The 19,429-nt window shown below is 46.2% G+C and overlaps 1 protein-coding gene across 2 annotated transcripts in view; it reads right to left on the reverse strand.

The window, feature by feature from the left end:
- Positions 1-16,529, reverse strand: part of DENND11 (DENN domain containing 11) — a 28,086-nt gene extending 11,557 nt beyond the window's left edge. Inside the window, exons 1-3 of one of the 2 annotated variants that reach the window (XM_088652240.1) lie at positions 16,106-16,341; positions 14,976-15,345; positions 384-483 (exon numbers count right to left, since the gene is read on the reverse strand). In XM_088652240.1, the coding sequence (XP_088508366.1) occupies positions 384-478 (95 nt within the window). In that variant the 5' untranslated portion in view covers positions 479-483; positions 14,976-15,345; positions 16,106-16,341. Of the gene's footprint in view, positions 1-383; positions 484-14,975; positions 15,346-16,105 lie in introns of both variants that reach the window. The other variant, XM_035127894.3, reaches the window with a different exon arrangement.
- Between the last annotated feature and the right edge of the window lie 2,900 nt (positions 16,530-19,429).

A 19,429-nucleotide genomic window follows, 5' to 3' on the forward strand; every position in this document is an offset into this window, starting at 1 on the left:
ACAGCAGCTGGATTGGTCCGTTGTGCTAAAAGAAAGTAAATCCCTCTGCATAGTTCTCCTAGAGTTACTTCATGAAACCAAGCTGGCCTTACTTCAGAGTAGACCTGCACACCTCACCCCACCACCACCACCCAAAAGTCCTTACAATATGCACTCAAACAGGAGAGTCAAGGCAGGGAATAAACTCAACAAATAAATGATTACATAACAAATATACCCTGCCATCATAGCTAACGCCAGGCATCTCTGTCAAGTCTACAATGGAAACTGCCTCATGCATTTAATCAGGGGCAGTCTGTGCTGTGTGCTTTCTGGACAATGGGAGGATACGCACATTGGAACAGGCACGAGCACAGGACCCTGGGGACATTTTGTACACTCACATGAAATCCGACTGAACTTTATGGGAACCGCTGGCCATGGATTTGAACTCGACGCCTTCCAGGTCAATGTCTTGCGGCAAACACCATTCAACCATGTTACCTGTGGAGGAGGGGGGAGAACGCAACGTGAACACCCACCTGGACACGAACACCAAGGCAATTGGCCCGAACGTATTATGTAGGCGTGCATACAACGGTCAATGCCAGGTCATTAATTCTGCAAGCCGTGGGGAGGAAGAAGAGGCTACGAATGGCAAAGTGCTCCTCGACTTAGCAGTCCCACACCAACCTCTCGGATCCAAGCAGACACTAAAGCACAGAGAGAGAGCTGGGAAGCAGGGCCACTCCATCAGCTCAGCTGAAAGAAGAGCAGTTTTTGCCTTCTTCCCTCCTTGGACAGCTTTCCATTGCAGCTGGTCATTACAAGCACTCTCTAGCTAAGATATAATGCCTGAGCTCTCCCCCCCCCTCCTCCTGCTGCCCAATCCCTTTTCCTGTTGTGTCATGTCTTTTAGACTGCAAGCCTGGGGGCAGGAGCCAATTTAATAGAGATATTTGAGGAACTTTGGGAGGCCTTTGTCAGCTGAAAAGTGGGGTTAAAATGTTTATATAAGTCCATCTAGTGCAGGCATGTCCAAAGTCCATTTCGGGGGCCTAATCCAGCCCACCGGTCGCTTAAATCCGGCCCCCGTGGCAGTATATGTCTTGGGGTAATATCCTAACGAAAGCTCAACAACTTCAATCCTAAAAAAGCTCAACAACTTTGGTTGGCCCTCACTTCACTTCATCAAATCTGGCCCTCTTTGAAAAAAGTTTGGGCACCCTTGATCTAGTGCAGTGGTTCCCAACAGGTAGTCCGGGGACCCCCAGGGGTCCGCGAGCTATGCCAGAGGGGTCCGCAATATGCTATTAGAATAAAAAATATATTAAATTTATTTCGTATGATAACAGATTTTTTGTTTTGGCCACTTCCTGCATGAGCAGAGTCTAGCGCAAAACTAGAATTAGATAGAGGCAGTAGTTCTGCTGTATGCCGTTAGGTGGCGCTTTACAAACACTACTGTTTTGCAAAGAGGCAGCACGCGCATTCTACTAACGCTCACCCCCCCAAGATGCTTTGCGCGCGTCGGCTTCATTTGTGCGCTACTGCACAGGTACCCTGTCTTCTCCATTCCTCTCCCTCCTCCCTGGCGCGCACTGCCTCTTTGCAAAACAGTAGTGTTTGTAAACAAAGCGTTGTTTTTCAGGGAAGCTACAGTTCGCGTAGTTAAAAATGGACCATTGGTTAAAAAGTGGTTCATTAATACGACAAAGGCCTACAGATGAAGAGGAAGATAATGCATTTTATGTTCAAGCAAGTAAGTCAATTAATGGGGGTCCTTGTCACAATAGCGGCTCGATGAGGGGTCCTCGAGAAAATTTTGTTGGGAACCCCTGATCTAGTGCAATAGTGTTATCTCTGATGGGCCAGAACTCTCTAGGGGCTCAAGCAAAGATAGACTTGTGACTTGATCCTTTTAAACTGGAGATGCCATGGATCTTCCACATGGGAAACCTGTCTTTGCTCAACCCTCTGAGTTATAGTCCCTCCGTAAAATCTGTGCCTCTCCTGTGCCTTATCCCCTTTCCCTTTGGTCTTGTCCTTTTAGTTATCTTTACTGATTACAGAGTTATCCAGCCCTTCATCGGAGAAGCTCATGTTATCCTCACAACCACCCAGTGAGGTAGGTTCGGCTGAGAAAGTGATTCGGCCCAAGGTCACCTAGTGAGCTCCACATCTGATGACAGGAGCCAGCCACCAGTAAATCACACTGAGCAAGTTGGAGTTAACTCTTTATTAGCAAAAAAAAAAAAACAGGGTCTGCATAGGAGCTGCCTAATGAGCATAGCAACTCATCTCTGGTCGGTCTTGCCCCCATGAAGCAGTTGAGGAGACTGCAGGTCCCTGTCTCCCCACAGCTGCCTAAGTCCCTTCCTCTCCAGGGTTTCCCCCATGCAATCTGAAACTGTGCCTGTGTGAAGCTAACTTCTCAACCCTTTTCATGCCTCTTCTGGTTCTGGGAGACTAAGGGGGAGGGAGGGAGCTAGTTGCGACAGGAGAGGGAGACACCCGTGACTCCTCACCAGCTCTGGCTCTTGGCCCTCCTTATCTCCACCCTCTGCTTCTGCCTCTGATTCTAGACTGCTCTCTGCCACAGCCTCTTCCTGCTCACTAAGTCCTGTTAGCTCTTCAGCTTCTGACACCTCCTCTTCCCAGTCTGCTCCCTCTTCGCCCTCTGCCCACTCATTGTCGTCGCATCACCACTCCCCAGGCTCTGAGTCTTCTTCCCTTGGGGGTTCCCCAACTGTTGCCTCCCACCACTCCTCCGCATCCTACCGGTCCATGACATCTGAGTTGTGATTTGAACCTAGGTCTCCATGGCCATGATTTGACACTTTTAACCATGGTATCAGACTGGCTTTCCACACCACACCACCACCTGAGTGAACTTAGTCACAAGGGTGATGTTGATCAAAGGTTGCCTCTTACGAAACCTAGCTCCAGCAAAAACGCTGCATTTTTTCCTCCAAGAGAGACTGCGAAGGCTGATCCTCAAAATAGACGCTGCCACACTCAATACTTTTCAAGGTGAAACACGATCAGCATAGCAAAGAGTGGCGAAAAAACCCCGAAAAGCATCCACTGCAACTGTAAATTTTAGCTGATGATTGCAGGTTGTTTATCTCAGATGGGCAGAAATGACAAGCTTAGATTCTAGGCCCCCATAAGTAACAGCATTATTTCCCCTGTTCCAATCCTCCACCCTAAAAAACACCAACCCTGTATCCACTGGGATCCGTATACTGGAAAAGCTATCAAGCCCACAAAGATGTCAATAGCCTCGCTATTATGTCGTTGCCAATCAGGTTGTGTTTTATATAGAAATTTCTCATTGCATGCGCAAACATCGATCAATAAAATTATATTTAGCTGCTGAAATCAAGCATTGCCTATCATGTTCCTTCGGGAGCCTGAGTAAGCCCTGTGCCTAGTTAAGCAATATTATTTGCTTCACGGAAAGCAAAGCTTCATACATTCAACCGTTTTAACTTAGTAGGCAGCAGAAAATTATTATTACAGAAACCACATTCTCTTTTCCCCCAAGAGCTGCCTGTTTAACATGCAACATCTTTCATCCTGGTATCTAACTACTTCACTTGAGAAGCTGGGCCTCACCTCAAGCAAGCGGCCTCCTTCTGATTCCCCCTTTTACAACAAAATACACTGAAGAGCATCTGATAATTCTGGGATGGGAAACCTGTAGCCCTCCAGATGCTATTGGGAATCCCAACTCCTGTCAGCACTGGCAAATAGGTTGGGGGTGGTGGGAGTTTATTTATGTATCCTTGGTATCCCACCTTCTCCTTCAAGGAGCTCAAGGTGATGTTCACCGTTCTCCCCCACCTTGTTTAATCCCCAAAACAGTGTTAGAAATTAGCCAGGGGCCAGGCACGTTTTGCAACTGGCGCGGGTCCAATTGCGACCAAGTTGAGATCTCTGGATGCCAGGTCGGCGGCTGACATCTCCATCTGGCTGCCCCACCCCCCAAATCATTCTTAGGCAGGTAAGCAGAAGAGCTTATTTATTGCATTTATATATCACCTTGATCACTGCAGATGGTGACAGCAGTCATGAAATTAAAAGACGCCTGCTTCTCGGGAGAAAAGCAATGACAAACCTAGACAGCATCTTAAAAAACAGAGACATCACCTTGACGACAAAGGTCCGTATAGTTAAAGCTATGGTTTTCCCAGTAGTGATGTATGGAAGTGAGAGCTGGACCATAAAGAAGGCTGATCGCCGAAGAATTGATGCTTTTGAATTATGGTGCTGGAGGAGACTCTTGAGAGTCCCATGGACTGCAAGAAGATCAAACCTATCCATTCTGAAGGAAATCAGCCCTGAGTGCTCACTGGAAGGACAGATCTTGAAGCTGAGGCTCCAATACTTTGGCCACCTCATGAGAAGAGAAGACTCCCTGGAAAAGACCCTGATGTTGGGAAAGATGGAGGGCACAAGGAGAAGGGGACGACAGAGGATGAGATGGTTGGACAGTGTTTGACCAAACTGCGGGAGGCAGTGGAAGACAGGAGGGCCTGGAGTGCTATGGTCCATGGGGTCACGAAGAGTTGGACACAACTAAACGACTAAGCAGCAACAAAAATCACCTTTTTCTCCGAGGAGTATATGGTTCCCCCTACCTTCAGTTAATCCCTACAGCAACCCTGGTAAAGAGGCTGTGACTGGCCCAAGGTCACCCAGTGAGCCTCGTGTCTGAGTGGGGATTTGAGCCCTGATCTCCCAGGTCCTAGTCCAACACTCTAACCACTACACCACACTGGCTTTCTAGGGCAGTGTTTCTCAACCAGTGTGCCTCCAGATGTTTTGGGACTACAACTCCCATCATCCCTAGCTAGCAAGACCAGTGGTCAGGAATGATGGGAGTTGTAGTCCCAAAACATCTGGAGGCACACTGGTTGAGAAACACTGTTCTAGGGTACTTCTGCTATGGGGCAGCTCTATAAATTAAGTAGGTAAATAGATATGGGGAAGGCAAAATGTCCCTTAGAGAAGGATCTGAAATATCTTCATTAAAGCTTGAAATTTGTTTTATTCTGGATTGGTTGTAAACTGCTTTGAGGTTTTTTTCTTTAAAATATAAAGCGATATAGAAATGAAATGAAAAATAAATAATAGTAGTAGTAGTAGTAGTAGTAGTAATAATAATAATAATAATTCATTGCAAAAGAGAGTTGCCTAGACATTCCATTGTAGTGACATTAATTAGCGTTCAAGGTGCCATGTGGGAATCACCTTATATATCTGAGTTTCTAACATTGCACTGCAAGGTAGGTTAGGCCGAGAGGCAGCAAATGACCCAAGGTTCTCCAGTGAGCTTTCCAGTCTCTGTATCGCTGGGAGTTGCACCAGTTTTCCTAAAGCTTTGGAGATGAACAGCTGGGTGTGGGAAGCGGAGAGAAGAGCTTGTTTGCTCGGATGAAATGCTCCGCTGCCTGGAGCATATCTCGCCTCCAAATTTGTGTTTGTCTTAAGCAGAACAAATACAAGGAACAGGATGGGGTGTGGTGGCAACTTGTTAAACCACTTAGACGCATCTCTGCATGCTATGGGTTCAAGTTCTGGCACTCTCATCCTTTCTGTTTAACTATAAATGAAAACCTGGTCTTGATTAGAGAGGTGTGGATTTTTTTTTGTGTGGCGGGGTGCGGATGAGAGACGAAGTGGTATAGTAAACTGTTCAAAACTGGTGCTTTAACTGCACCAGTTCAACAAGTGAAGACAGCTAGATTTGGAACTGGGTGACCAAATGTATAAACCACTTATTTTCTTGTCTCAATCTTCTTCTTCTTCTTCTTCTTCTTCTTCTTCTTCTTCTTCTTCTTCTTCTTCTTCTTCTTCTTCTTCTTCTTCTTCTATCACTCGTAGCCGAGTAAGATTGTCTACCATAAACACGATTTTAACAATGGGTCCGTAAGTGACTGTGGAGGCCAATTCTGGATCCACACTTCCTTCCACAGTGGGGACATTGGTTTCCAGGCGGGAGTTGATCACGGTGTGGATTTGCCAAGCGTGCCTTCCTCTTAGCACGCTTCTCCCTTGCGTCCTGAGATCGAGTTTCTTCAAAGCCCATGACACCTTTGGTAAAAGCTGTTTTCCAACTGGAGCGCTCACAGGCCACTGTTTCCCAGTTGTCAGTCTTTATTTTAAGATTTGCTTTGAGACAGTCTTTAAACCTCTTTTGTTGACCACCAGCATTACGCTTTCCATTTTTAAGTTCGGAATGGAGTAGTTGCTTTGGAAGACGATCATCAGGCATCCGGCACAACATGACCAGTCCAACGAAGTTGATGTTGAAGAATCATTGCTTCAACCAAATTTACAGACAATCCAGCAGAAATTCCAGTTCTCGCAAATGGAATCAATGGGCATTAAAGCATTAAAGATCAGAAAGTGCTGGATACAGTAGACCTTCCCCACCCCCCATCCTGAAAAATAGTGTGTCCAATGCTTGGGAAACGTTTATCCCTTTCCTGATTCCCACCCCCCGCCCAGCAGGCTCACATGAAGTGACTCCTTTGTTTGCTCTTTGTCTTGCCCAACAGATTTGTATCTCTCCCCACCTCCCCACTCAGACGCACATTATTCTTGCCACGTCACCCATTTCACGCTCATGGAGCAAGGTGATGAGGCAGTCCTTGCCTGGCAGACGCAGGTAAGTTTGGCTAATGGCTCCTAACAGATGGCCAGCCTCCTCTGGGAAAGGCATTCTCTCACCAAGTCACACCCTGTGTGCGTGTGTGTGATATATAACATGCCAAGTAGGAAGAAGTGTGGCGTGTCGAGCAAGCTCGGTGCTTTAATTAGAAGCCTCCTAAGTCATTCGTTCTGTTTGCTTTGAGGAGGACACAGCAGTTTGAAACAAGAATTAGGGTGCTTGGTTTTTTTGGTCATTTGGGGTGGGACGGGACGGGATCGCTGAACCCACACCCTCGCTCCCTCATTTGAATCCTGTTCATAAAAGCTAGATTATTAGAAATGTTCTTCTGGCAGTTTCCGCATCACCTTCACGGAGACAGGGTAAGTAACCCTGGGGCTGTTCTAATGTAAAGCCAAAATAGATGTAAAGTAAAGTAATGTAAAGCCAAATAAAAAGCCAAAAAAACGGACATCAGGCCAGTGTGTTTGCTCCACTCCCTTCCCCCCTCATGTCTGGAGTTTAATCACGTCCAATTTGGGTTTCTTGCAAATCATAATTTCCTGGTTTTCGTCCAAACAGGTAAACCATGGTTTCATGCACCCACAAACCAGGACAGCCTTGAAAGAAAAGGGAGAGGAAGTTAGGTGTGAGACTCCTCAGGACTCAAACTTGGGATGCGTCTGAAGTAATCTATTGCTTTTGTGGCAGAAGAGGACGGCTCCTCAAAAAGAGTTTTCACCCAAACCCTGAGTCCAGGACTCACAAACGCAATGAAACAACAGTTGTTGGAAACCATAGGAGAAGAAAGTGCCCTTGTACTCAGGCCGTGCTTGCAGGTTTCCCATAGGTATCTGGTTGGCTACTGTGAGAGCAGGATGTTGGACTAGATGGGCTCTGGCCTGATCCAGCAGGCTCTTATGTTCTTATTGCATGTTCAATGGCATACGTCAGCCAAGCAGTGCAACAATATATGGTATGCTACCATAGAGATGTGAAGGTAGAGAGGCTTTGCTACGGTATTATACATTATTCTCCAGCCCTGCACATGGCGGCATTGAAAGGGAAAACACAACATGGGCAAGGGATTTGGGGTATAATATTGAATATGATGCGTGGTTGAAATTATGGAATGAGACATTGAAGTTCACTGCGTGTACCGCTTTGAAAGAAAATGTAATGAAAATGATGCATAGATGGTATTTAACACCAGTAAAATTAGCCAAAACGTATAGAATGAGTAGTAAATCTTGCTGGAAATGTAAAAATAAAGATTTCTATCATATGTGGTGGACATGCGAAAAAGTAAAAAGATTTTGGGAAATGATATATAATGAATTGAAAAAGATGTTTCCCAAAAAACCGGAAGCTTTTCTATTGGGACTGATGGGAGAGGAAATAACAAAAGGAGATCAGAGACTATTTATGTATGCTACAATCGCGGCTAGGAGTTTACTAGCCCAAAAATGGAAATTACAAGAGATACCGACGATTGAGGAGTGGCAGACGAAAATGATTGACTATGCAGAGTTAGCAAAGTTGACCTGCGGGATCCGAAACCAGGGAGAGTCAAAGTTCCAAAAGGAATGGCGTAAATTCATTGACTATATGGAGAAGAACTGTAGAAGTTTAAAGACACTTGCAGGACTGAAATAAATCCTACGGATTGGTTTTAACCAGATGGACAAAAAAGGAACTGCGAGATAAGAGTGGGAAAGAAAACCGAATGATGGGAGGGAGGGAAGTCACAGCTCGGCAGAGCAAAATGAACTGAGATGGGTGAAAATAAGATGAAAAGTGTTTTTGTTTTGTTTGTTTGGGTTTGGAAAAATTAATAAAAATTATCTTTAAAAAAAGAAAAGAAAGGGAAAACACAACGATGGGAGGCTGAGGAACCCCTTGATCTTTTTCTGTTTTTATATCTGCTCCAAGCAGTCGTCCAATACATGGTGTCAGTAACAGCAAAGCATCAATCAACAGGAGGGAACTTGAGCACACAGGTCTAAATAAAAGAAGGTCCTCCAGACCCCCACATCTGACCAAGCCACAGTCCGATATAGGCTGAAGCTGACCCAGGCTGAACCAACCCAAAACATTTTGCAACCGAAGCCCAAGCAGTGAATGGTGCCCTGTTTCCAGTCAAAGCCAATCAGGGCATTTTGGCACTGCAAGCAGAAAAGTCCACAAACACCTCTCCCGTTTCTCCCCTGGCAGTGAAAATACAGTAATAATAAAATAAATAGTGAACCATTTGCTGCCCTTTCATAACTTCCAGAATCAAACCGCCTGTGGCAACTGCTTCATTCTGTCTAAGAGTAGACTCAGGTAAAGGAAGGACAGGGGTCACTGCAAAGTTCTTCTGGGTAGGGAAGAGAGGTGCTTCTGCACGCTTCCCACAAACAGCAAATATCTGGGTCACACCAGGCTGCACTACACATTTGAAGCCCTATCATGTCCCTTTAAGCGGTCTTGACCCTTGGCTTCCTGCAAGTGGTATGATACCGATTTAAATGAAAAGTGCAGACAAGCTCCCAGTTAAACTTTTTCCCTTCCCTGTTTCAGCTTCTGCCTCTCCCTTGCGTCCCATGGAATGCACACACAACGATAAAGCTAAAACAGTATTTACAAAATGGAGTGGCCTACACATCGCTGAGATGCGCTTATAAATTACTCCCACAACCAGGGTGGATTTGATTTAAATCACGATTTAAATCACTAGTCAGTAAGACTTGATTTAATTTTTATTTATTTTTACATTTTACAAAGACTCATTCTTGCTGGTATAATCTTAATATCTGCAACCAGAGGAAGGTTTCATTTTTGGAATAATACAGTTATATCAAAATGACTGATTTGGTTATACTATTAGAAATACATAATTATGAAATTATTGTGAGGTTTAATAAGTGAATTGTTTATATTTGGACAACTTTTCTGCTGTACTTTATCGGAAGGAGAAAAACAATCATTTCCTGAATAACAATTTTAACAATTTATTTAACCAAAGCAATAACATTATATAGCATATGTATACATGTTTATAAACTGATGTGGTTAAACTTTTTTTTAAAAAAAAATCAGACCGAGTTTTAGCACACATGAAAAACTTGAAACAGATCCTTATTTCCTGATGAATAGCCTTTGGACTATAACGTAACTTAAATAGAAAACTATCTTTAGAAAGATTTTTCCTCAAAAAGCATTTTATTTTAAAAACCTGATTAAAATAAAAAAGTCTGGTTTAAATAATAAAAAAATCTGATTTAAACAAAAAAAATCCATTTTTTAATCATTGATTTTTATCCACCCTGCCCACAACCCTGGCACAAGCACATTCCATACTGTACTCATAAGAGCTACGGACGCACTGACACTATGGGGAAAGAAAAACACTTCCTACCACTAAACAAGGCAATTTAAGCGGCGGGAATTTGGATATCACTGCAAGTTCTACCCTAAGAGAAGAGGTCTAGATCTTGGGCAGGAGCCCAACAGTCATCTCCCACTGCAGTTCACCTGTAATTGGTATTTGTGCTGCCTCAGACACATTCATACCATACAGTTACACGCTTTTAAGCAGCCATGGATTCCCTTGAATAATCCTAGTTTGTCACAGGTGCTCAGAGTTGCTAGGGGACCCCTGCCCGCCCCGGACAGAGCTGCAGAGTTCTCAGAGTTCTCCGCAAAGGAGGACCGAGTGCCAAACCACTCCGGGAAATGTTCGCTGCGAATGTGGCCACAGTCGTCGCGAATAGTAGCCGCCGATGACAACTGATAGCGCGTGTTTGCGGGGGATAAGGAAAGTCCTCCGCAAAGTGACTAATTCTGACATCAGGAAGACTTTCAATCGAGCCCAAAAGCAGAACTTGAACAGCCCCAAGATTAGAACTGCAAATTTGTGGTCAGGGAAATATTAGCGAGGCAATCCAGGCTTTACTTCCTCCCATTCCTCAACATTCGCAAAGAACGTAACCGGTAAGGGGAAAGGAGGGGAGGGAGAGAGAGAGAAAGAGAGAAAGAGAAAGAAAGAGAGAGTCTGCTGATGTTGTCCTTCGCTTCCTTCCACAGAAAAAGAGGCAAAAGAACTTTGTCACATGAGGGGACGTGAGAAAACAGTGCATGGTGTTTCTATTTAAAACTGCTATCTTAGCCTGTGTGACATTTAAGCTACCGTTTCGTCATTAATCATTTTATTTTTTATTATCTAGAACTGACATCTTGCTATAACTTCCTTGTACTTTTAAATGCATTTATATTTGCCTATTTGGACAGCGCTGCTCCTTGACTGTTTGTACAAGTAGACATAAATCTGTAAACTGTAATTTGAATTTTTCACTGGTGCTTAACCTAGGATACCAAAAACGAAAAGAAACAAAAACCCACTCCTCACTATAGTCTGGTTGTGGCTGGTACTGTCAGTGAGCCTGTCTGCATTCATAAATGACCAACAGATGACTCCACCATTTCTTCCAAGAGATCCCAGGGACAGACTTGCAGCCAAAACTCAGGAAAGGCATTACAGAGATGTAGGAAAGATGTGGGAAAAGCTGCAGAAGAATACAGCAACACGGGAAGATGCCTTATACAGTGGTACCTCGGAAGTCAAACAGGATCCGTTCCAGAAGTCCGTTCGACTTCCAAAACGTTCAGAAACCAAAGTGCGGCTTCCAAAACGTTAGGGTTCGAAAGGACGTTTGCAAACCGGAACGCTCACTTTTGGTTTGCGGCGTTCGGGAGCCAAAACGTTCAATTCGCAAGGCTTTCGGGATCCAAGGTACGACTGTACTGAGATCAGACTATTGGTTCATATAGCTCAATGCTGTCTACAATGACTAGCAGCAGCTCTCAAAGGTTTCAGACAGGACAGATTCCCAGCCCTACCAGGAGATGCCTTCTGGATGCAAGACAGATGTTCTGTCACTGAGCTGCAAGCCTTCCCCAATACGTTGTGGGAAATTAAAATGGTGGCTAGATTCAGCTTCCAGGCACTGCTTGGGAGGACCAAACTGGGGAGGGGGGAAATAAGAAGTGCTGGGGGACAGGAGCCTGGGACAGATATCAAGCACAGGCCCTGCCAAGGTGCCCAAGGATCCCAGATGTTGTCCCTCGCCAAGGACAATGGGACCATAACCGACACATGCCTGAAGTTTCCCAGAACAGAGAGGGGAAGGGGTCAGTGGCAACCACCAGCTATGACTGACTAGAAGGCCAAGCCAAAATATGTAGGCTCTGATAATACTGCAATTATGTCTGCTTCCTTAGAAAAGGAAAAGCCCTTTTGGTGGTGGCCCCTTAAACCTATAGAACAACTTCCCCAATGAAGTACACCTTGTCCCAACCTTACATTGTTTTAGGTGCCAGGTAAAAACCCAGTTCTTTTGCTGGACTTTTTGAGGGTGGTGGATTAAGTCATTGTTATGATATTTTCCCCAACCCACCTCCAAGACAGCAGCCATGCAGACACCACCAGAAACAACATCCTAAGGACAAACTAACAAGTCATTGCATACCTATCCGTGACCTTTCCATTACAGGTTTCATAATCAACCCAGCAGACTTTGCACCACATGGCTCGGGAATTTGCAAGGCATTTAAAGAACCCTTGAAGATAAGTGCTCTTCAAGCGAAGCATTAATTATTGAGCTTCACGAAAGCAAGAAGCCACTCCACAGTCGCTCAAGCAAGGCCAACTCAAGTGGCTAAGACAGAACTGGATGCATGTATGTAAACTGCCTTGGCTGAGCAAGGGCAGAGAGGTGATCCATCAATACCTGAATTAGGACCAAAGAAGATATAAGCTACTTGAACTAACTTGTTAAAGGTGAGCATCAGTCAATGCTACAGGTTACCCTGGAAAAAGAATCAGCTGGCACGCAGCCCAACCCTTTAGCGTTTTCGCTCAAGTTCAATAGGACTTTATTCCATACAAGCAGAATTGTAGGACTGCAATTGTAGGATACCCAGGTCATTTTAGGAAGGCCTAAAAAGGCTAAATAAGAGATTTAGGAGCCATGTTAAAAGGTAAAAGGACCCCTGACCATTAGGTCCAGTCGTGGATAACTCTGGGGTTGCAGCGCTCATCTCGCTTTATTGGCCGAGAGAGACAGCATACAGAATCTGGGTCATGTGGCCAGCATGACTAAGCCGCTTCTGGCGAACCAGAGCAGCGCACGGAAACGCCGTTTACCTTCCTGCCGGAGTGGTACCTATTTATCTACTTGCACTTCGTGCTTTCGAACTGCTAGGTTGGCAGGAGCTGGGACCGAACAACGGGAGCTCACCCCGTCGCGGGGATTCGAACCACCAACCTTCTGATCGGCAAGCCTTAGGCCCTGTGGTTACCACCCGCATCCCTAAGAGCCATGTTAGAGAGGGCCAAAAGCTTATAACTGATTTCAACTGGCAGATGCCCATAAGATGCCTGCAAGCAGAAGCCGAGTGCAACTGCAGTCTACCCACCTGAGGTTTCCAGAAACTGGTATTCATACTGCCTCCCATAACATGACCAACCTGGCTAGTAGACACTGATAGACTTATGCTCCATGAGTTTTATCTAATCCTCTTTTAAAGACAAGCTGGCAGCTGTCATCCTATCTTGCAGTAGCTATGATGTTATCTTTTTTTTATTTAGACAAAATGTTTTTTTTTACTTAAACAGGCTTTTGGCCTACAAGCCGGCTTGTGAATATACTGAAATTGGTTTTCACTAGTTTTTTTTATTTTAAATGACTGATGTTTCTTACCTGTCTTGTTTTTAATGGTGTATTTCACAGCTATTTCTTATCTGTTTTTAATATATTTCATTGCATTATTGTCGTTAGCTTCCTTCAGTAACCTCCAGTGAAAAAGCAGGAAACAATTTTTTTTAAAAAAACCCCACACAAATTGCATATATTTCCAAAGAACTTGTTTAAACTGTTGAAAACCTGCCACATATTCATGCAACAGGATGTAGGTAAAGGACACAACACAAGAAACGAGGAAATATTGAGCCACTCTAAAAAGATTCATGCTGCAGAAACTTCACAGTGAAAACGGTACTCAGTTTTGCTTATCCTTATAAAAGCAAGGCTGGGCTTAATTCTTCTTGTTAATGTTCAAAAGCAAAGGTAACTCCAGGAACATGTGGCAATGCCTTTAGGCATGTGCAGAGTATTTCCCCCCCCCACACACACACACCAACCAAGTAACTACAAACAATCCTTGTACAGTTAGAGTTTAAGAGCAGGACATCCAGGATCAATACATTTGGGAGCTTTCTGACACCACAAATCCCTCCTTTTAACAAAAGGGTTGCCAAACCTTTTGTGCCAATGGGCTTTCTGACACCACAAATCCCTCCTTTTAACAAAAGGGTTGCCAAACCTTTTGTGCCAATGGGCACATTTGCAAACTGGATAAACTATTGCTGGCACCCCACAACCTTTTCAATGGGCAACAACAGAATTTACCCATTTCAGCGGAAGGGAAAGGACCCTTCTGGTTACAGGGAAGGGCCTTTAACAGGTTTCATACTAAAAAAAATTCCTTTCAGTAGCACCGTAGAAACCAACTAGGTTTGTTATTGGTATGAGCTTTCGTGTGCATGCACACTTCTTCAGATACTATATTTCATACTATATCTTTCATACTATACTATATCTTTCATACTACCTTAGGAGGAACGTCCTTCCAACTACAGTACTCCTAATTGGTAACAATCGTACAGAACATAACAGAAAACATATCTTCAACTTTGCAGGTGAGAATGCAATGGGAGACCTGCTGGATCTGACCAAAGGCCCATCTAGTCCATAAATCTGCTTCCCAGAGTGACCAGTAAGACACCCTTGGGAAGCACACAAGCAGGGTTTGAAGGCCACAGCCGTCCCTTGTTATTTGTTCTCCAGAAACTGGTAGTCTGTGGCATATTGCCTCAGAACAGTATGGCTCTGTTTAGCCATAATGGCTGGTAAGACCCATCTTCCTCCGTGGATTTGTTTGACCCTCCCCAAAACAGGCCCACAGCCCATTGCTACATTCTGTGGCAGCACATTGTGTAAGGCAGTGCAGTGCTTCCGGATGCCGGACTACAAATCCCATCAGTCCCAGGCAGCATGGCCAATAGCTGTGGATGATGGGAGTTGTAGTCCACCAAATATCTGAAGGATACCCCATTGGCTATCCTGGTTGCAAGTTAAGATACGTAGTGAGAAGCGATGCACCCTTTCTGTCCATCCACAATCAACAGCCATCAGTGTAATTGGGTAATCCCATACTCAAGTATTACGGGAGATGGAGAGAGAGAAATCCCTTCATGTCTGCCATTAAGAGCAGCAGAGACGGACAGACCAACCTGGGCATCTAAGGGCACTAGGAAGTCCTCTTGGGGCAGCTCCACCAGAACAAGCACAATTGTGCACTCGAGCAATTCCCTTTCATTTCAATGACACTTCCGCTGGAAAATGTCCCAGAGAATCATGCCTCATGTTCATGGATGCGCCAGCGGGGAAGGGGAGAGCATGTGTATTTTTCACACCAGGCTTGCATTTCACACCAAATGTTTTGGGCTAAGTCCCTGGAGTGGTACCCTGAAGTTGCAGTTTGAGAGGTCAAGGGTCAATGGTGCAGGCCCTACTGCTTCCAACAGGGCCTCTCTGAACTCAGTGGGTAGACAGCGTATGTCTATCCCCTTCCATCATCTGGAGATGTCTTCCGAGGGATACCTGTGTGGAAGGGGGATGCTGCTCAATTGGGGCAAACATGGCACTGTCCCACTAGCCTCAATTTTCCCCTCAGCCAGGCCCCACCTGCCTGTCTTGTCTGCTTACAACCAATCAGACCTTTCACCCTCCACGGACATCATCAGCCACCACTGAGGTGGCTGCCACAAAGGGCGCCCGTGACTCACAGTGGGCGGAGTTACTATTAAGTTTTCCATTAGGAAAAGCCTGGTGGAAAAGCAAACAGGTGCAAGTCACCTTCCCTGCCCAAGAATTCATGGCTTATATCTTAGGAACCTCTCTGGGCATCACAAGGCAGTAGGAAAAGAGGTGACAAATCTGAAGAAGTGTGCATGCACACGAAAGCTCATACCAATAACAAACTTAGTGGGTCTCTAAGGTGCAACTGGAAGGAATTTTTTTTTTATTCTGTGCCAACCTACCGGTTGGTTTCCTTCCTGGGAAGGTGTATGCCGACCCGCAGCAGCAGCAGCTTAAACGAGGTCGAGGGGAGCGCCCTTTGTGCATGGTCAGAGAAACTCGTTTCTGCCGGAAAGCAATCCAAAGGGGGACACACACGCACGAAAACAGACAAGCTCCTGTTAAGGTCTTGCTGCTGTAAAGGCACCCACCACCACGCGAAACCCGGGCTGCGGGGGGGGGGAGACTGGGTGCGAATCCGAGTCCCTTCCTCCTCCACGGGGGTGGAAAGGGAGGTCCGGCGAGGGCACCCCTAAGCGATTCTGCTGCAAGCAGCCCTTACCCGTGCGGGGATCGAAGGTGACCACGAACACGGCCAAGATCTGGTCCTCCTCCACCTGCTCGGCTCCTTCCTGCTCCTGGAGGCGCCCCCCGCCGCCGCCGCCGCCGCCTGCCTCCCCCTTGACGCCGGAGCAGGAGCCCCCCCAGCCGCCGGGCTCCCCGGCCTCCGGGAGGGAGACGGCCGGGCCCTCGGCCCAGAAGAGCAGCGGCGCGTCGTCGGCTTGCTCCACCATGGCCCAGCCAGCCAGCAGCCAGCCAACCAACCAAGCCAGCTGCGGCGCTTGGCGGAGCCGATGGGCGGCGCTTGGCGCTCCGACGGTGCCCAGCCCCCTTGCTTCCCGGCCCGGCCGGCCAGACAGGGCCTTGCGCGGGCTGTGGGCAGCTGACGCCCAGCTCGGAGGAGGGACGCCTGCCTGCCTCTGCCCGCGATCCTCTTGGTGCGCAGGGAATCGGCCGGCTGCAACCCCGCGTGCACGCTGGCGGCCGCGCGCAAACTTGGGAGGTGGCGCACGGGCGCTCGTTCGGTGGGAAGGAAAAGTCCCGAGCAAACACGCGCAGCGCTGCACCTGAGAGCCTAACAGCCCGATCCGTTTTACGCTACGTGTGAATTCCCCCAACCCCATTAAACTGCTCAAGGACTTGCACTGCAAATGTTTGTAGCCTTTTCCCTTTTTTTAAAAAAAGGCTTAACAGGGAGCACGCGCCCTTAAAATGAGCGAATTTTTCTTCTGAGTTTGGAGGTTCTTTGTTTCCCACCTTTTCCTGGCAAGCAGCCGTAAGGTGGGGATATACATCTATCCCCACAACAACCCTGCGAGGCTGAGTTTCATGCTATGAGGATTTGAACCCGAGTCTATTGCTCTAGCCGTGATGCTGGGTGTAAGTGCTGGCCTTTTGAATGGGGCTTACTCTGTGGTAAGCGGGTTTAGGAGTGCAACCACACCTAACAGAAAGAAAAAGTCTGTTGGTCAAAGTGTCACCTATGAGTAAATACGCATAAGATTTGGTTGCAAGTTCCTCTGCACACAGGATTACATCGTAAAGGCACAATCTCTGGGGGTGCCCAATCAGAAATGGGACTTCCTTTCTGGCACTTCAGCTTACTCACAATTCTCCACCAAGTTCAGTAGGACTTCCCTCTGGACTTGCAAATATGTTGCCTATTTTTCCAAAGAGGTTGACCATCCAGAACACAAACACAAGACATAACAACAATACAAATACTAACAAATCATAACAATTAGCTTCAGAGCCAATCGGCCAGAAAATCCGAAACATGCAGACGCTAAAGATAGACCAGCAAAGAGAGATCATGCCATAGCATACCTGCCACTGATACCCTTACCCTCCTCAAATGTGCCTAATCGTCTTTTAATGCCTCACAAGTTGGTGGCTGTCACTGCCTCTTTTGGGAAGGAATTCCATGGTTTAAAGGTAAAGGTAAAGAGACTCCTGGCCATTAGGTCCAGTCGTGACCGACTCTGGGGTTTCGCGCTCATCTCGCATTATTGGCCGAGGGAGCCGGCGTACAGCTTCCGGGTCATGTGGCCAGCATGACAAAGCTGCTTCTGGCAAACCAGAGCAGCACATGGAAACGCCGTTTACCTTCCCGCTGTAGCGGTACCTATTTATCTACTTGCACTTTGCATAGCTGCCAAGTTATCCCTTATTTTAAGGGATTTTCCCTTATGCTGAATAGGCTTCCTCGCGAGAAAAGGGAAAACTTGGCAGCTATGACTTTGACGTGCTTTCGAACTGCTAGGTTGGCAGGAGCTGGGACCGAGCAACGGGAGCTCACCCCATCGCAGGGATTCGAACCGCTGACCTTCTGATCAGCAAGCCCTAGGCTCAGTGGTTTAACCTTTCTTTTGCCTGTCCTGAATCTTCCAACATTTAAGCTGCAGTGGATGGCCTCGAGTTGTGGAGAAAAACATTTCTCTAACCATTTTCTCCATACCAACTCTACAATATCCTTCTTGAGGCAAGGCGGCCAGAACTGTACACACTACTGCTCCCAAGTGCAGTTACACCGCAGATTTCAATAACTGCTCTGTGAAAGGGGAAGTTTTATTTTAATTTCTTAATGATCCCTAGTATGGAATTTGCCTTCCCCCCCCCCACAGCTGCTGCACACTCTGTCAACATCTTCAGTGAGCCGTTTACTGGGACCCCCAAAGTCTCATTCCTGGTCGGTTTCAGACCCCATGAGCATATCTGCGAAATCATGTCCATTCACACCATTTGGAGATCTCCTTTTGGACCTCTTTGCCATCTTCTTTCTGTTTTAGCCACTCTGAACAATTTTGTATCGCCAGCAAACCCACTGCTCACCGGGTGCCTTACTTCTCATGCATGGATGCAAGTCCTTGCAGGATGGACCATGATGAAAAACAGGAAGCTATGCAGGGAAGGGAACAGCTCTTAAGTGGCATTTTGCAAAACCTCAATCCCAGCATGCACTGTAAGGCCAGACCTGCAATTCAGTAGGTTAAGCAGGAAGCAAAGAGCAGGAAATGGTATGGGGCCATTTTGAACACAGGTGATGCTGTGCTTTTAATTGTTGGTTTTTAATGGCAGTGGGTTGGAGCAGTTATAAATTCTGTGAGGGCATTATTAAGGGCCAGTTTTTCCAGGCAGAATGGGCTATGTCAGAAAATGTTTGCTAGCTGGCTGGGTGCCTTTGCATCTGGCTGTGGCATAGGGCCTTCCTTCTGGAGATCTGCGTAAAGGGATTATTATGTGGGGCTTTTCTCTGCCTAGTTTCTGTATGTACTGACTTAACCCCTTGTGTGAGGACAGCTGTGGAATAAATGCTTATTCCTGATTAATATGAGACCTGTGTGTAGCCATAGACTATTCACATTTGCTTGGAAAAACTCCCAGTGAGTTCAGTGGGGCTAATTCCCAAAGCAGTGCACATAGAATTTCAGGGGTTAATATAATAATACCCTTATTCCTGAGTCGTCTCAGAGTCTTTCTCTCTCTCTTTTACTATTTTTCTTTTTTAAATGGAGTATGTCTTCTCATGCCAGTGTAGCTGTGGGATTATTCAAAATGGATGTCTGTGTATATTGAGTAAAAGTTGAAAACTAGCTCTTGCAGGCAAACACGACTCTGGGGACAAAATCAAGGTCGTTTGTGTGGCCTTTGCATTGTGTGAAATTGCGCAGTTGAGAAGATTGAAGGGGAAAGTATCTAAGAACTTTGTTTTGAAGGAATTTGTTTCTGGAGCCTTAGGCTAGGTGTAACTTCCAAGGCTGAGACAGGTACCGGTATTGCAAAAGGCTAATCTCTGGGCTGCGTGCTTTGTTTCTTTCCAGCTGCC

The sequence above is a fragment of the Zootoca vivipara genome, chromosome 9 (assembly GCF_965207765.1).
Source record: "Zootoca vivipara chromosome 9, rZooViv2.hap1.1, whole genome shotgun sequence".
Taxonomy (NCBI): Eukaryota; Metazoa; Chordata; class Lepidosauria; order Squamata; family Lacertidae; genus Zootoca; species Zootoca vivipara.